Source organism: Symphalangus syndactylus, chromosome 8 (assembly GCF_028878055.3).
Source record: "Symphalangus syndactylus isolate Jambi chromosome 8, NHGRI_mSymSyn1-v2.1_pri, whole genome shotgun sequence".
Lineage (NCBI taxonomy): Eukaryota > Metazoa > Chordata > Mammalia > Primates > Hylobatidae > Symphalangus > Symphalangus syndactylus.
The window spans coordinates 138198748-138217271 of NC_072430.2; the positions used below are offsets into that span (position 1 = coordinate 138198748).

General features: G+C 36.2%; 1 protein-coding gene across 7 annotated transcripts in view; it reads right to left on the bottom strand.

Annotated features, from left to right (window-relative positions):
- USP40 (ubiquitin specific peptidase 40) overlaps positions 1-16858 on the bottom strand; it is a 91840-nt gene extending 74982 nt beyond the window's left edge. For 3 of the 7 annotated variants that reach the window (XM_055291016.2, XM_055291015.2, XM_055291018.2), the window contains exons 1-8: positions 16759-16858; positions 15435-15652; positions 12815-12882; positions 11466-11579; positions 8616-8780; positions 5828-5974; positions 2790-2933; positions 225-353 (exon numbers count right to left, since the gene is read on the bottom strand). In XM_055291016.2, coding sequence (XP_055146991.1) covers positions 225-353; positions 2790-2933; positions 5828-5974; positions 8616-8780; positions 11466-11579; positions 12815-12882; positions 15435-15633 — 966 coding nt within the window. In that variant the 5' untranslated portion in view covers positions 15634-15652; positions 16759-16858. Of the gene's footprint in view, positions 1-224; positions 354-2789; positions 2934-5827; positions 5975-8615; positions 8781-11465; positions 11580-12399; positions 12688-12814; positions 12883-15434; positions 15653-16758 lie in introns of those variants that run through there. The other 4 variants (XM_055291017.1, XM_055291019.2, XM_055291020.2 and 1 more) reach the window with 3 other exon arrangements.
- Between the last annotated feature and the right edge of the window lie 1666 nt (positions 16859-18524).

An 18524-nucleotide genomic window follows, 5' to 3' on the forward strand; every position in this document is an offset into this window, starting at 1 on the left:
TGCACATTGTGCACATGTACCCTAAAACCTAAAATATAATAATAAAATAAAAATAAATAAAAAAATAGAAATAAAAATTTAAAACTTGTATCTGTATTAACTTTCAGTGCCTATCAAAGTTTTCTATAGAGTGGATATATAATAAATGGTAAAATATCCTCAACAAAATAATAGGAATAGAAAAGAAATTGCAAAGATATTTCTAAACGAATTTCTATACGTACTTGAAACTGCCAGTTTCCCAAATGATCAACATCTTTAATATATACATGGTAATGGCCTCCGTAGCAGCCACCTTTGTGTATAATAACTGAGAAGAGGTCATATATATATTCTAAGTCATCCAATTCACTCTAAAAGAAAAAAGAACAAAAATACTGATATAGTTTTCATAAAATTCTGATAATAATCAACAGAAAAAATAATTTCAACTACTGAAATTAATAAGAAACTTCACTGTTATTTAAGAGTAAAGATGAATTCAAGCAATTGGCTTTAAATTTGAAATTTTTAAATTAATTGATCTAATGGCCAGTCACACTACACCAATCAAATTATGCCTCTTAGTTGACCATGAACACATGTACCTGAAAAATACATTACTTTTATGTACTTTGGCTAAGATCATGTAAGCCAATACGACAATGAAATATGTTACCCTATCAGTGAGTCTGTTGTAGAAATTTTTAGCAAGAGAAACCCATCTTCGTACAATATCTATTTATGCTGCTTTATAGATGCACTCTTCTTTTAAAATGCATCCCCTTTTTTTAATTGATATATATCTAGTTGAAATAGTCCAGGTTGTCATGTGCCTCAAAGTCAAAGCCAGATCAACTGTCACCCCTCCTGACACTACAGTCCTCTGTATAGAATAGGAACTTAGTAATTACGACTATCAGCTGTTTTTGTTTAGAGGCAGTTTAGTGGAAGAGGTTCTTTCTTGTTTTATTAATTCTATGATCAACATTTTCTATAATAATATGCTCCATAATCATGAGTGATCAAACAGATGTACTTCTACACTAGCAATTAGAAACAAAATAAAATGAAAAGCTACTTTAGATTAAGAGGTACTTTAAAGATGTTTATTTAAATTTCTGATGCAGAAGAAAAAAGAAAACTTTTTCACATCTGAGGGATCTAAAACTACACGATATAAGCTCTCTTCTGGCTTTGATGTCTAAACTCAGTCAGTGCTCATCTGTGATGTTCAGATGTACATATGGTGGCCACTTGATGGGTGTCAGTTATTTTAAGAATTTATTTGCTTAAAATATTAAACTTCTTAAGTGGGCAGCATTTTAAAATGTCTAGTACAGGCAAAAGACAAGGTGTACACAAAGATGCCAAGTGACTTTTTTCCATTAATACAGAAATCCAAAAGTAAAATGAATGTGGACTTCCTAGATAAGTGCTCAATTTCTTCACTTATTTCAGTTTTGTTACATCAAAGTATGTTAAAATCATGTGACAAACTATCTTTTATAAAACAAGAAACAATTATATTAACTAACTCTGGGAAAATTATTTATTTGGGTATGTCAATAATAGCCTCAGGGGCAATAGAATATTAGAACCTTTGAGTGGTAATTCAAACAACAAAAAAACCCCAAAAAGTTCAGCAATTTGGCTTGAAGTAAAGGAAGGCCCATGTGTGAAGACCCTGAATTTAAGAATGTTTAGAAAAAGATTACTTTTTTTACACAGAAACTCAATAGCTAGCTAATAAATGTTCTATTCTATTCTGAATAAACATATAAGAATGATTTGTAATAAAAAATAATTACTCTTTTCATCCAGACCTTGGCATGTACAGCAATGTTACAGAAAACATTTTTAAATGGCTTATAAAGTAGGTTGATTTTGTAATTAATTTGTTTTCAAAACCTTTTCTTTCCCTATGTCTTTTTTTTTTTTTTTTTTTTTTTTGAGACGGAGTCTCGCTCTGTCGCCCAGGCTGGAGTGCAGTGGCGCAATCTCGGCTCACTGCAAGCTCCCCCTCCCGGGTTCACGCCATTCTCCTGCCTCAGCCTCTCCGAGTAGCTGGGACTACAGGCGCCCGCCACCACGCCCGGCTAATTTTTTCTATTTTTTAGTAGAGACGGGGTTTCACCATGGTCTCGATCTCCTGACCTCATGATCCGCCCGCCTCGGCCTCCCAAAGTGCTGGGATTACAAGCGTGAGCCACCGCGCCCGGCCCTTTCCCTATGTCTTAAGGATTACAGATTCTAGACTAGTGAATTTCCATTTGCTTCTTGACTTTCTAGATGCATAAATTCATTATTACATGTAAAATAAACTAAATCCAAATTAGTGGTACCAATTAATGGTAAGTTTTCTAAATGCAGGGTAACTTCTAATTTTGTTCATAAATTTTCATTTCAAATATTTTAAAGAAGGGTTTAATAAAAAGAACTGGGAACAAATCTATACTTTGGAAATTCAAAATGACTCTAAATAAATCAGTGGTTCCCGAACAGGGTCAATCTTGCCCATGCCGTCCTCCCAGGAGACATACTTGGCTTTGTCTGAAGACAGTTTTGGTTGTCACAACTGAAGGAGGGGGAGTGAGGATGCTACTGTCATCCAATAGGTAGAGGGCAGGGATGCTGCTAAACACCCTAATGCATGAGACAGTCTCCCACAACAAAGAATAATTTAACTCAAAATGTCAATAGTGCCAAAGTTTAGAGATTCTCACAATAAACCAACTGAAAATCAGGTCAATAATAGATTCAATCTTGACAGGGGAAAAGAAAGAATTTAAAAATAAAATAGTTCAAACCTGTTCACAAAAGGGCTTGAGATTGATCCGGAGAGGGAATGTGTAACAGCTAGTTTCCTTGTAGCGTTCGCATTTCACAAAATCAAAATTAAATCTTAGTAATGAAACAGTAAGAAAAGGAGGCAGCTTACGTAATTTGGCCGACTGTTAAAAGAAAAATTTACAAAGCTTTTTAAAAACAGGGTTATATAAAAGGATACATAATGTTTCTTAAGGTCTGAAAAAACAACCTACGACACAGTTCTAAGAGAAATATTACGTAAACTCATTACCATGGATTCAACATAACTCGATGTCAACTCATCTATTTTATGAGTCTAAAGGTGGAGCTACTCATTTGTGCTTACAATTAATAATTTACAAGCCAGTTTTATCTTTAGTGTTGATATCCTGAAATACTATTTGATGAGTGGTGCCTATTTCCTGCCCAATTTCTGGCCTTTCACCTTCATTCTTGGTGTCTCCACTTTACCTGGCAGGTCTACAGTTCTTTTTAATCAGTGAAGAACTGGAGCTCTTAACCTGGGACCTAGGAACCTGTTTCAAAGGATCTGAAATGATACAAAAATTGTATGTGCATATGTATTTTTCTGAGGAGAAGATTCATAGCTTTCATGAGACTTGCAAAAGGCCTCTAACTTCCCCAAGGGCTAAAATCTATTGACTGGGATTAAGCTGCTTTTTAACAGTATCAGCTGTGCCCAACCTCTTGGATTATTGGTCTGTGAGGAGAAAAAAAATCCTCCCTGATATATAAAATTACCCATAATCAAATATATCTAACAGTGCTAAAAATATATTTAAAAAAAAACAGTTCCACAAATCTAGTGGGTAAAAAAAAAAGTTGAATGAAAAAAAAACAAAAACAAAAAAACCCAGCAATATAACAACATGGTAGATTTTCAAACAAGCTCTAAAAATGCATCTAAAAAAACTGAGTAACTCAACTATAATGTGGCTGAGAAAAGACTGCTTAGGACAAGAAAATCTGCATTTATTTAGCAGTACAGCCAAACATAAACTTAGAATGCAACAAATCCAATGCATAGAATAGAATATAAATTTAAAAGTATCAAGATCAAAAAACTTCCACTGAGAAAGAATTAAAGAAATTTGATAAAAGGTATATTTAAAAACTGCATTTGTTTAGCAAAAGGTTCTTATTTTGTAAAGTGAACATGAAGTCTAACCAAAAGCTGAATGTGTAGGTATCTTTCCAACACTATCCCAAACTTTGAAGTTTATACACCAAAGTGAAATACAAAATAAATAAGCAAATGATAAACCTCTCTCTTTGGGTTTGATGAAGGGGCAAAAACTGGATGGAAATACAGGTGAAACAGTATAAAATTCAATCTTCCCATGAAACCTATAGGCATAGGGTTTAAGGTTTTATTATAGTTTCATCTATAATCTCCAGGATACAAAATCAGTATTGTGTATTATCTAAATCAATGCTCATTTTATTTGTTGGAAAAATTCAATAATTGTCAGCTATAGGAATAGTGCTATCTCTGTCATAATGAAGTGACCACATAAATACGTCTCTTGTGGTAGCTGTTTAAGACAATGTTCAGTAACCCACTGAGTGAACTGAGCTCAAGCTGATGATGTTTATGAACAGCTCATCACATCACCCGCAGCAGTGGGAATGTCACCACTGAAGATAATAACGACAGCAGCAGGGTTGATGCCATATTGGCCATAGGTACAAGAAGCTGAGAAGGAAGGCCAGAGAAGGTTAGAGACAGCACATCCAGGCCAGAGGAAATGGTATTAATATACATACATAGACATAGATATATTTATCTATAATAATCATTTTTATATTAATGTTAATGAATTACTAGTACTTAGCAATTAACTAGCATTGGTAATGCTTTTGGTGGAAATTAAGTGTGTGAAAAATACATTAAAGAACAATTCCATAGTGAGAAATCACAGGGAATTGTGAAAAGGAAATATAAATGAATGGCTGCTAGAAGATAAAGTGGGAAAAAAAACCCCACAAAACATTTTTTAAAATCTGTCCTCCAAAAAGAGTTATTCAGATGTCAGTCTCCCTTAGAACAAATAGATATCCTGGACCCAAAGGGCTTAGCCAGTAAAGCACAGAGAGAGACCTCACATCAGTACTGGGATAAAACACCAATATGTGGCAGAGGGATTTTCAGAAATGTCAAAGTGCTGATATAATAAATCCCTGCCATATTAGAAAGGAGCTGGAATGTGCAAAACTTAAGATGCATGAAAATAACACCAGGGAGGTGTTCCACTAAGCTAAACAGTAGTTGCCTCTCATTTCTCCTCTTATCAAAGTATCTCTTCTTTCCTGGAATGGAAAATAACTATGAATTATACTACAGGAATGGCTACTGATATATGAATGTGATGAATAAATTTGAGAAATGTCAGAATTCTATGTTTATTACTTTGTTTTACTTTTCTCTCTTAGCTCTCACATGGCAAAAGATATCAGTTGCTTTAGTCCTGACTTTCTTTTGTCTTATATTTTGCTTGACTGTACAGAAAGAAAACCAGAAGTATTCTGTTAAATTCCTTAATTAGCAAATTAAGTACTCCCACCTGGGGGAGGAGGTAAGGCTATATTGGATTTGCCAGATTGAGGAAGAACATATGTCAAGATTATAAAATAACTGTATATTAAGAAAATGAAGACAGCCATCTATTTTCATAGTAGTAAACAAAGAAAGCAAAGCTCAACAAGCTTCTCAGTGGCAGAAATAAAAATATATACATCTTTTTTCACAACAGTAATTGCAAAAAGGAGGGATACTTATGAAACACTGAGGTACAAATAAAGTTTTCCCCGGAGAGAAGGAAGTTGGGTGAACTGTTGGGTTGAAAGCCTTAAAAATTCATTATTGTAAAAAATTAAAATACAGATAATGATGTAAATATCTTTTCAATCCTTAGTGTCAACAGCTTCAAGTATATCCTCGAGACTTTTTCATACAAGTTGACTTGTACTAACTACAAAGTGGGGACCCTGGGAAAAAGCAGGTATCTGTCTTTACCTTTGCTGCTTTAACCAGCCTGTCACAAGTTCCACAGTGGTACAAGTTGTCACAATCAAAAACTTCCTCTTCTACATACATGTTCCAGAGAGCATCTTCCAAACCAGATACATTTTTGACTGCTACTGTTAGATCTAAGAAGTCTTCCTGAAATAGACATGAATATAATATTGAAAAACAATTCCAGAGGTTTACAAACACATCATCAACTCACATATATATTGGGAATAATCAGATACATGTTTTCTAAAACATTACAAATAAAGATGTAGATCTCCTGATTAGATGTTGTGAAGTTCATAACACTAAATTATCCTTCTTTTGAAATCAAACTATAATTTAGCTTAAAATATATCAGAAAAAAGTAAGAAAAGTTTATGAATTTACTACAGATACAATAAAATCTGTTTTATGAGGAAATATAAACCACAATAAGACACCTATCTGAATTCAGAAGTGCATATATACAAGGTATACAGTACTGTTTTAGACTCTAGACTATAAGAGCAAGGGCAGGGTTGAATTTTCTAATGTAAACTCCATTTCTTTATTTTCTTTTGCTAGGGTTGCCTTAAGATATACTAAAGAAGTTATAAGAAAAAAAAATTATATGACCAGCCTGGTCAATATGGTGAAACCCTATCTCTACTAAAAATACAAAAAAATTAGCTGGGTGTGGTGGCGCATGCCTGTAGTCCCAGCTACTTGGGAGGCTGAGGCAGGAGAATTGCTTGAACCTGGGAGGTGGAGGTCGCAGTGAGCAGAGATTGCGCCACTGCACTCCAGCCTGGGCAACAGAGTGAGACTCCATCTCAAAAAAAGAATTACATTAAGCTAGGATAAGAAGGTCTTCCTATGAAAATTCAAGAGAATAGTTTGTAAAAAGAGGGTTTATGAAATCTGCTGTAACTACATTTGAATCATATAAGTCTAGTAATAAGCACTTACAATTCGGCAAATTTAATTCATATTTATAGTTCTGTATGTGTGTGCAACAGCTTTATTTTAAGAGATTTTGGGGAATGAAAATAGGGCGCGGCCGGGTGCGGTGGCTCACGCCTGTAAACCCAGCACTTTGGGAGGCCAAGGCGGGTGGATCACGAGGTCAGGAGATCGAGACCATCCTGGCTAACAAGGTGAAACCCTGTCTCTACTAAAAATACAAAAAATTAGCCAGGCGAGGTGGCAGGCGCCTGTAGTCCCAGCTACTCGGGAGGCTGAGGCAGGAGAATGGCGTGAACCCCGGGGGGCGGAGCCTGCAGTGAGCCGAGATTGAGCCACTGCACTCCAGCCTGGGTGACAGCGAGACTCTGTATCAAAAAAAAAAAAAAAAAAAAAGAAAATAGGGTGTTTCTTAACTCATGAAGATTTTAAGTACTAAAAGTAACATTTATACAGTATATGGTTTATAATATATATGTGAAAAGTTAATGTCTTTAATTTATAATGGCCTTACATACGTTGTTTTGAAAATACTTTGATTTACTACATCATAGTTAAGTCAAGCATGTAGTAATTCAAAGACACACACAACATCTTAATTATTTCCAAACTTAAAAAATCACTTTTTTTTTTTTTTTGAGACGGAGCCTTGCTCTGTCACCAGGCTGGAGCGCAGTGGTGCAATCTCGGGTCACTGTAACCTCCACCTCCTGGGTTCAAGTGATTCTCCTGCCTCAGCATCCTGAAAATCACATATTTTTATATACACATCTATTTTCAAAAAAGCAATTAACACATTTGAAAATGGTAATTTTGGGCCAGGCACGGTGGCTCATGCCTGTAATCCCAGCACTTTGGGAGGCCGAGGTGGGCAGATCACGAGGTCAGGAGATCGAGACCATCCTGGCTAACATGGTGAAACTCCGTCTCTACTAAAAAAATACAAAAAATTAGCCAGACATGGTGGCGGGCACCTGTAGTCCCAACTACTCGGGAGGCTGAGGCAGGAGAATGGCGTGAACCCGGGAGGTGGAGCTTGCAGTGAGCCGAGATCGTGCCACTGCACTCCAGCCTGGGCGACAAAGCAAGACTCCATCTCAAAAAAAAAAAAAAAAAAAAAAGAAAATGGTAATTTTGTCCTCATATAAATACACAAACTTCCTTGGCAAAAATAACAAAAGCAGCCTTTTATTAAAGGATCAGTGATGAATTCAGTGATAATTGACTATATAAGATTTGTAGGGCAAACAGGATTATATTTACATGAGCAAATTTCCAATTTCTAATTTCCAATTAGATTAAATGGGCAATATGTGTCATTACAAAGAACTGAAGGTTATACTAACTAACACAGGATTACAATAGCTTTATATGTAATATATAAACACAAGCACACACATATAAATGAACTTTCTGAAGAATATTAATAAACTAAATCCAATATTTAATTACAGATGTTTGTCAAATTAAACACTCCTTGGTCCTCAGTATTATCTATTTTTATTACCTCCCTAATTAACTTTCTTTATAATATTCCAACCATGATCACACTGGCTTCTCATATGAGGCCACAGTCTTCTATTTGTAAATATCCCCCAAATCTATTTTCCAAATATTAGGGTACTGAATAAAAGATTAAGTTTCAAGATATTTGCTTCTTTCAATCTACATGGAGAAATCTGAATTATAGGCTCATGATTTAGGTATAGTTAGAAGAAAAATAACTCGATAAATTACTTTTAGTAATAAACACTTTAATCCTTGTGTGGCATTATACATCATACATTTAATTACATGGATTATAATTTACAACATAACTTATTACTAAAATACTGTGCATATTTACCTGCCTCTCGCTGACGTTCTTACATTCTTTACAAACAATCTGGTTAACAATGGTTCCATGATACAGACGATTGATGAGGTCATGACCGGAGGTCCCAACTAAAGAAGTTTCCAAAGCGCTGAAGAGGATTCGATTCAGTTCCTGCACATCATGTTGCCTCATTTCCTACAAAACAGGTAACTTTTAGATGTAATTCTGGGCTTCAGATTTTTTAAAACATTAAAAAAACAAACACTAGTCAATAAAAACTCAAGATTTATCAAGCAATCCGAAGATCAAATATAAGAATGACTCAGCAAAACAAGCTGAGCTGGTTAAGAGATTACCACCTATTTTTATTTATACTAAAAAACGAAAATACGAACAGGCTGTGTTCAGTGTGTATATATAACTCAATTCCTTTGACACCCAGAATGTGCATTTATTCTTGTGGGAAACCATACACATGGCCATGCCACAGAAAGCAGAGAGGGATATACCAGGCACAGACTAGTGTCTAAGAGCTGGCAGTGTCTGCACAGGAACACCTCACAGAGATCAGAGCACATGTCAATAGTCTGAATCATCAACAATAGAAAAGAACTAGAATGTACTGCTTTGAGGTAAAAACAACTAAAACAAGACTAACACGGTGTTACTGAGAAAAAAATCCTGATGGAACTTGCTTTAATCCATTATGAGTCACGCAGTTGTGTGTGAACTTCTGCTTAAGAAAAATTTATAACCAAACCAAGGGGCACGCCAAGACTGAGAAGTAGAGAAGAGGAGGAAGAACAGCTGCGGGGAGAGCCAGGAGAATGAGGCCCCAGGACTTGGCACAGGGATGTCACTTTTGACTTCAACAAAAAAAAAGTAGAAAGGAAGGAGAGGAACAAATGGAGAGTTCAGAAGCAGAGGCGGTAAGGGAAGACAATATCAAAAATAAGTTTCAACCAAGAGCAATAGCTCATGCCTAAAATCTCAGCTACCTGGGAGGCCGAGGCAGCAGGACGCCTTGAACCCAGGGCTGCAGTGAGCTATGATCATGCCATTGCACCCCAGGCTGGTGAGAGAGTGAGACCTCATCTCAAAAAAAAAAAAGTTTCGTGTGAAGAGCAGCAGATAAAGTGGATGAAAGCTGGAGGATTTCTATCTTGCCTTTTAAAATACAAGATCCTCAAGGATGTAATTTATCTAATATCACTGGCTATGATGGGATAGAAAACTTGTGGAAGTTTTCAAGCTGTTTCTAAACAATCCTACACTTGGCAAAGATACCACAGAGTCCTTCTCCTACCACTGCAGGTCCAGTCCTAGAGGGTTTTCTGCAAGACCTTATTTAGACAAAAAACAAAAAAAATTTTCACAGCATTAAGAAGAAACCAGTAACTTAGTGAAGCTCATTATCAAAAACAAAGAAAAATCTATCAACCAATGACTAGATTTAAAAAAAAAAAAAACCATGTGGCATATCCATCCAATAGAATCTCATTTGGCAATAAAATGGAATGAAGTATCGACACATACTACAACATAAATGAACCCTGAGAACAGTACTTTAAGTGAAAGAAGACTGTTACGAGACCACCTACTGGATCACTCCATTTCTATGAAATGTCCAGAATAGCAAATTCATAGAGACAGAAAGGAGGTCAGTGGTTGCCAGCGGCTGAGTTGAGGGGGATGGAAAGTTACTGCTAACGGGTATGGAGTTTCTTTTTGGCATGGTAAAAATTTTCTAAAATTGATTGTAGTGATAGTTGAACAACTCTGTGAATATGCTAAAAAACAGCACTGAACTGTACCCTTTAAAAGAGTGAATTTTGTGGCATGTAAATTATATCTCAATACAGTGTTTTTGTTGTTGTTGTTGTTAAAGGGATTAACGCCAAATACCAGCCCTACACAAGAAATGTAACATACTTGTTTAGGGAATGTATTATTACTCCATTTTGCTTCAAAGTCCATGCCTTACCTCCTTAATCACATAGTTAGTATCACCTAGTTAAGGAGTGTTCCTGGTTAGAAGACCACCCTTCAGAGTTTACCATTAAAGGCAGTATAACAGTATTCCTATCATTTGCTCTTTAACTTCTGTGATAGTTGCCTATACCTGTCTTTGCAGGATTACATCCATCTATTCCATATAAAAATGGTAGACTGGGATTTGTTTGGATTTGTATAGCTATAACAGCTCATCAATATTTGCAACAAGCACCTTTACTCATTGCTGACAAGTGTGTAGTGTTTGTATACAGTAGAATGCCTTTTAGAACTCAAACAGGAAAGTGAGAGAAAGTCCACATACAACAAGATTCATAAAGAAATGGAGAAGGTCAGGAGAAAGTCAGGACAGGAATAAAAAGACCTGCCAAGAACCATTTCACTTTTTTGACTGAAGCAAACCTTCAAATCAGAACATGTGGATTCAAACACAAAGCACATAACAAACACAGAATTTTTAAAAATTTACTTACAATGTAATTGATCCATTATTGTTGGTCAAAGACTAAAAAACTGATCAACAGTTTTCTATATAAATGGTAGGTAATCTCCATGTAATAGGTGTTGTATCTCAACTAGACTACATAAAGACTCTTAGGGTAGAAATTGTAAAAATCAGCTCTTGTACTTCTCCCCGTTTTTCTAATCTTCTCCCCAGCCCCAAATCACACCCATTCATAAAATCCTATATACAGCAAGTTCTAAAAATATATATTTCTGGCTTGTAATTTTTTAATGTGAGAAGGAAACATTCAAACAATATGTTGAGACCCTAAGACAAAATTAAAGGAAGTTAGGTAACATTAAACCAGTCTTATTCTTTCCTCTATTGCTGGTAACTCTTCCTTAGAGAGCTGACCCTCGTACCTCATTACTGGTCCACCCAAAGCTGTCAGTGAGGTCTGTTGTGGATGCAGCTTCCTGGTCTAAGAGCAGAAGCTGAGCAAACAAGCGCTGTAACTGTAAAGGGATGATTCGAACCTGAATGAGAAACAAACATATTTCTAAATGAATTCTTTAAATGTTGATTGAGGCTTTTGAAAACAACTGCATACTAGCTTTTTTGTATCTTCCAGTTCATTCAGGAGAAAGTTTATAAATATCCTATTATAAGGGAAAAACTAATTATGATTCAGTTCTTCTGTGAAAATTATAATTCAATCTAAAAAAATAATAGTTATTTTAGTCTCTATTTTTGATATGGTTCAGATAAACATTAAAACTCAAATAGGCCTTAATAAACCACTCAATTGATTACAGATTGACAGTAGTTTGAATCTCTTCTAATAGTCCATTATTTCTCTAAAATATCTCTGATACACATAATTTCCCCTCTGTAGAAATTTTCCAGGCACAATACTGTATCTCGCTCTGGAGTTCTCAGCACACCCTGCCTCACTTTCTCTTGGCTCCAAGCGAGATCCTGCCTTACTTGATGTGGTGAGGGCTGGGGCAGACTGAGCAATGTTGCTCAGAGTCTGGTCTGTAGGCCAGACTTTAAGTATTGAAAGGAGAATAAGCATTTAGAAATTGTAATGGCAATTTGACATTCCCATGGCATTTTTATTATATACTAGAAAAGTGCTAATCTGCAACAGATTGGGAATAAAAAGAAATATACAAAAACAGGTCCTTTGCCACACAGGTAACCTGAGAAGCACTGGGCTAGATCATGAAAGACTCCTTAGAGTACAAATTTGAGCCTGAACATGATAAGAAACTTTTGAGTTATGTTTAAGCAGGGAGGAACATGATTAGATCTGCACTTTAAATATCACCACAGTAACAAACAAAATAATAAATTAACTCATTACTTAATTTATTTCCAGGGTACCAAATTGAAAGAATACTAGTCTCTATTTTTTTTGTGGGGCAGAGAGGTGGGTATTGTTGCAAAAAAATGCTTTAAATAGACTTCTGGGTGAAGCTAATGTGGATGTTCTGCAAATATTTCCTTCACCAGAAGAAAGAATAAGCATAGTAAAGAGTGTTACATGTTTATAAAGCAGTAGCAGTATTGTACTTGGAAAACTGATTCTTTCTCAGAAGGAAAATTCCATTACCCATAGGGTATAGGCCAAGTCACTTTCTGAAAATAAACAGCATATTTGATAATTAATAAAATTATTGCTTTGTGAATAAGTCACTTAATTCCTTCTTTAAAAAAAAATTTCTTGAATACGCTAAAACACCCCAGTAAATCATAGATGTAATACCTTTGCATCGGGTTTATCCTTATCTTCAAACAAACCAAGCTCTTCTGGGCCAAGAGAAAATAGAGCTTCTAAAGAAAAAGGTAGAATCAGAGATGCAAACGACATCATTTCATTTTAAAAAATTGTTTCAGAAAGCCAAGACCACCTTTATGTAAAATCAAGTAGATTCAGAAATATGATTGTGGCAGTATTTATACCTTACTCTATACACTTTACTTTCCTGTAACATTTTTAACCAGTGATTCTAAGAAAATAGTGTCATGCTAAGGCTTCAGCATTTCCTAATTCTAGGAAAGGAAAATAATCTTTATGCATAAAACTAGAAACAGTAACATCAGAAATCTTTCATGGCTTCCCACTGTCTATGGCATCAGGTCCCAAAAGCCGAAAGGAATCTTAGGAAATACAGTAGTGTTGCAGTTTTCCTGCCACATGTAAGGCCAACAACCATCCTTTCGTGGGAAGGATCCCCTTTTACTCTGAGATGCCCTTTTTTTTGGTGTGAAAATGTCTTTTCCGTGTTGAAGGAAGTAACAGATGACAGTGGTCTTATCTGGAAAAAGAAGGTGGCAACCCCATGTGAGTCTCCAGAATTTCTTTATCACCTAACATCTAGGTGATGTGCCACCCAATGGGGCATATCTGAATCTTTTGAGAAGTCCGTATCCGAGCCTAGGTAGGAACTCTTACTGGGAAACTCTTATATCCTCCAGGGATACAAGGAATGGGATAAATGTGTCTCCCTATTGAAAAACTACTGCTACCCTAGTGCTTACTGTTAACGAATGTTATATTCTTTCTAAGTGCTGGGACTGGGCAAAAATGAACTACAAATCTACAAGTTAAAGCATAAAACCATACAAAAACTTCTATAATAATCTCCCAGTACTCTCAGCTACATTGTAATGGAGTACAATGGAACCCAATCTAGCCCTATTATTTAAAATACTATTCCAAAATTTTTCTCCCCCAGTTCTCTGACAGTCCTTATCCTTTCCAAATTATACCTCCCTGTCAATTAGCATCAGGATTCAGGCTAAGCTATACAAGCAGTCCACATTGTGCACTAAGATGTCAAATCATGTGCTTGGCCAGCAATCCCCTCTGCTGGAGAGGAAGCTGGCCTGGGACTCTCAGTACTACTATGGCCTAATGGTACTCTCCATGACCTGCCCTACACTTCACCATCTTCCTCAGTCCCTTTGAGGCTACGTTTCTACTTCAAGTTGTCCTTTAACTTCAACTATATTAAAACCTGGAAAAGTGTTATCCCTATTAGGGATCTACTTATTAGTGCTGGAAATTTCTACTGGTGGAATTACTGCTTGCATCAGGGAGATATTTTTATGGAGGGGATCGAGTCAAGGCTAAGAGGTACCACTTAAATCCCACATGCAATCCAACCCATTAAATTGCTCCTGGGAAGGTAACAGTGGTAAATATTTACTAAATCTCTGGAGGCAGGAAGTCTTTCTAAGCTTAGAAGCAACAGAAGAACCACAAAGATTTGATAAATGTGGTGGTAGTAGGGAAGAGGAACACGGCAAACCAGATACAGGATGAGTCAGGCTGTCTGTCCTCCTAATATGGAGACACTGTGGAGAGCTGAGCTACGAAGCCATGTAGTGCTGGGGACTGCAATCAGGGCCAGATGAAGGCAAAGTAATGTTCACACTGAGCTCATGGGAACACAGCTCCTAGGACCCTTGTGGAGGAAGCTGGTTTGCAGAGATGGGATATGGGAGAAATATATAGAAACAGGGGCAAGAAATCAAGGGTCCAGTAAGGTCAGGCTGGCTTCTTGCAGTTGATTTCTGAGATCCCCTATATTCTTATAATAACCCCCCTTTTAAATTTAGCTAATTTGGGTTGTGGGTCTGTTTCTTGCACACAATCCCTTACCTAAAATCTCTGGGTCTTTGGAATTCAGAATTTCCAGAGTTTATACAGATAATATGAAAAAAGTGTTTTTATATATATATAAAATGTTACATTCCCAGCAGGGTCTGGGACAGTTTCCATTAATCCAGCAGATTAATATTCCTGTAATGAATGTATGAATATTCACCCACATGAGATAACTTAAAAACTGTAAATAGCCTCACACCAGGTCTGGTTCTAAAGCCAAACAAGTTCAGGTGAGATCAGATGAGCATGTGAGCCTTCCGGATTTCAGAAATGCGTATGAACAACTGTGCACCCATATAAATAATATGACACCCTTCCCCACTCCGAAAGGTAGATATAATTAGTCGGATAACTCTGGCTGAAGTGTTTGTTATTCTGGAGAAATTTTAAAACTCAAACAGTGTAACAATAATGAAGACTGATACTTATGACAATTGTCTCTATGTTGTACTATAAATTATAGGAATTTAAAAACTATATATTGTTTTATTTTTTTACTAAACATTATTGTCATCACCCAGGATATATTTAAGATTTAGCTTCACATTTCTCTGCAGAGGGAATTACCAATTTGTATCTTACATTTGCAACAATAAACACATACTGTAGAATATATCTTTAAGATAATTGGTCTATTTGTGATTCTGCATAATTAATTACATGTAAAGAAGACGGTACATATTGCTAGTCAAATGTACATAACATAGCATACCTCTGAATTCAGGTGTGAAATGAAGAGTTTGAAGAAGGGAATTGAGGTAACAGGTTCCACCCTGATTTCTGATTCCGCTTAAATTGGTGAATTCTCTAGGAGCAGGCGGCTCCAAAGCTTTGGTCTTTAATTTCTTCCCTTTTCCATACTGATTATTAGACACAGTGGAATACTCCTCTTCAAATAGGTCCCCAAACATTGTGAAACTAAATGCTACCCTTTAAAAAAGTGACATATAAATGCTTTTATTTTTAAAATAAATTTTCCCCAAATCCCACTACCTTACACTTGGGAGTCGATTCTGTTGTTTCTTAGAACACAGGACTACCGTTTCCATGTACAGTAGTTGGGTTTTGGAGGCAGCAAGATCTAGATTTTTTTCATCCCTATCAGGATCCTAACTACCTGTGTGACCCTGGATATGTTAATCTGTTTTCTTATGTGTAAAATGGGATACCATCTGTCTCTTCGGGTCATTTAAACTATCAAATGACATAACGAAAGAAGGGCACTTAGTGTACAGGGTTTGGCTCACAATAAGTAATAGCTGTTTTTAAAAAGTCACGTTCACATCACTATAAAAAAGAAAACCTGTCACCACAACTAATCCACTGCCGGTATGGCAAAGCCAACCCTAGATTCTGAGAATCAACTCACTAAAATCTCTGCTTGTCACACCCTTCAGTACTATATACCAGATTATGACATTTAAATTAAACGGATCAAGTTAACTTTTTTCAGAGCAGTTTAGTACATAGTCCCGAAGCTGTTGGGCCGGAAGTTAGTTCACCGGGGAGGGAGGGGGGAAGGGGGGCGGAGGGCGGGGGAGACTGCCATTAAAATTATCAAGCCTAAAGGCCTTCCAATATGTATCCACTAATCCCATCGTTAGCCCTGGGGGCCTAGGTGACTTCCCCAAGGTTTCACATCGAATGTGGCGGAGGGTCACTTGGAGATGAGAAACGTAAAGCGCCTAGCATAGGTACCAAGTGACAGGAAGCGCTGAAATGCAATTATTTCTCTTTTCCTCGGAAGAAAACTATAAAAAACACAACTCGAGAGTCTAGCCTTGAGCTCGTTGTCTGCATTCCTGAATTCCCAACTCCCACGGCCGGCCGAGGCCCTCCAAGCCACCACAGGCCCAGGGGCGCAAAAAGGCAGAGGTCCCCGTGGCCCGAGACCACTGCCCCGACTCCAGGAGAGCGCCGCGTCCTCAGGCAGGCCTGGGCCGCCTCTCGCCTCGCCCTCCTCAGGCTGTGCCACCAACACTGTCCCTACGCTTCCCACGTCCCTCCCAGGATCCCCGGCCGCCAGCCGCACTTACTGCCTAAAGCCCAGACCCCCGCCCTGGCCAAAACGCGAAGCAAACGAACCCGCCCCAACTGGGCGCCGCCATGTTGGCGAGGGCGGGTCTCCAGAAAGTGATTTATGGATCGTGGACTATGCTTCCCAGGATGCCCCGCTGGAGCGCCGGCCCCTCGCACGGGGCCTTATGGGAAATGTAATTCTTCTGCTCCAAGGGCTTGGGAACTGGAGCGGGAGCGGGAAAGGTGAGCTCGCTTACAAGTCCGCTGGTGAGTTCGCGGGTCCACTCGGCCAGCGGACCACTCATTCGTTCACATTTATAAGATTATATAAATATAATCTTATATTTATAGATTATATAAGATATATATTTATAGATTATATAAGATATATATCTTATATTTATATAATCTTATATAGTTATATAATCTTATATAAGATTACATTTATATAATCTTATATAAGATTATATTTATATAATATAGATTTATATTTATATATTATATATAATATATTTATATTTATATATTATATATAATATATTTATATTTATATATTATATATAATATATTTATATTTATATATTATATAATATATTATATTTATATATTATAATATATGTAATATATTATATACATTATTATATATAATATTATATATAATATATGTAATATATTTATATAATATAGATTATATTTAATCTTATGTAAGTTTATATAATCTTATACAAGATTGTATAAATGTAATCTTATACAAGATTGTATAAATGTAATCTTATGTAAATATAAGATTTATTTAATATATTTTTATATTTATTTAATATTTAATATATAAATATGTTATATAATCTTATATAAGATTATAGTTACACAATCTTATATAAGATTATAGTTACACAATCTTATATAAGATAGTTACACAATCTTATATAAGATTATAGTTACTATAATCTTATATAAGATTATAGTTACACAATCTTATATAAGATTATAGTTACAATAATCTTATATAAGATTATAGTTACAATAATCTTATATAAGATTATAGTTACAATAATATTATATAAGATTATAGTTACACAATTTTATATAAGATTATAGTTACACAATCTTATATAAGATTATAGTTATATATAGTTATAGCCCTGTACAACAAAAACACTTTTTCTGGATTGGTTCTGTGAAAACCAGTGCTCTGTCCCTGAAGCCAGAAAGTACCTTGCCAGTAAGGGACTTCCTTTTAAATTGCTTTTGATATTGGACAATGTCCCTGGCCACCCAGAACCCCTAGATTCTGCAATGAAAGCACCAAAGTGGCCTCCTTGCCCCCAAACACAACATGTCTAATTCAGCCCTTAGATCAAAGGGTCATAAGGGACTTTAAGGCTCATTACATACGGTTTTCTATGGAAAGGGGTGTCAACGCTATGGAAGAGAATCTCAACAGGGAGAATATCGTGAAAGTCCAGAAGGATTACACCATTGAAGAGGCCCATGTTGTTACAGAAAAAGCTGTGAAAGCCATCAAGCCCCAAACAATACATTAGTGCTGAAGAAAACTGTGTCCAGATTCCAGATGTTGTGTGTGAGTTCACAGGATTTACAACAGAGCCTATCAAGGAAGTCATGGAAGAGATTGTGGATATGGCACCAAAAAAAAAAAAAAAAAAAGATAGGCATAAAGTGTTTGTATATCTAGATCTTGGAGAAATTCAAGAGTTAATAGATACCACATCTGAGGAATTAACAGAAGATGACTTGATGGAGATGAGTGCTTTTGAATCAG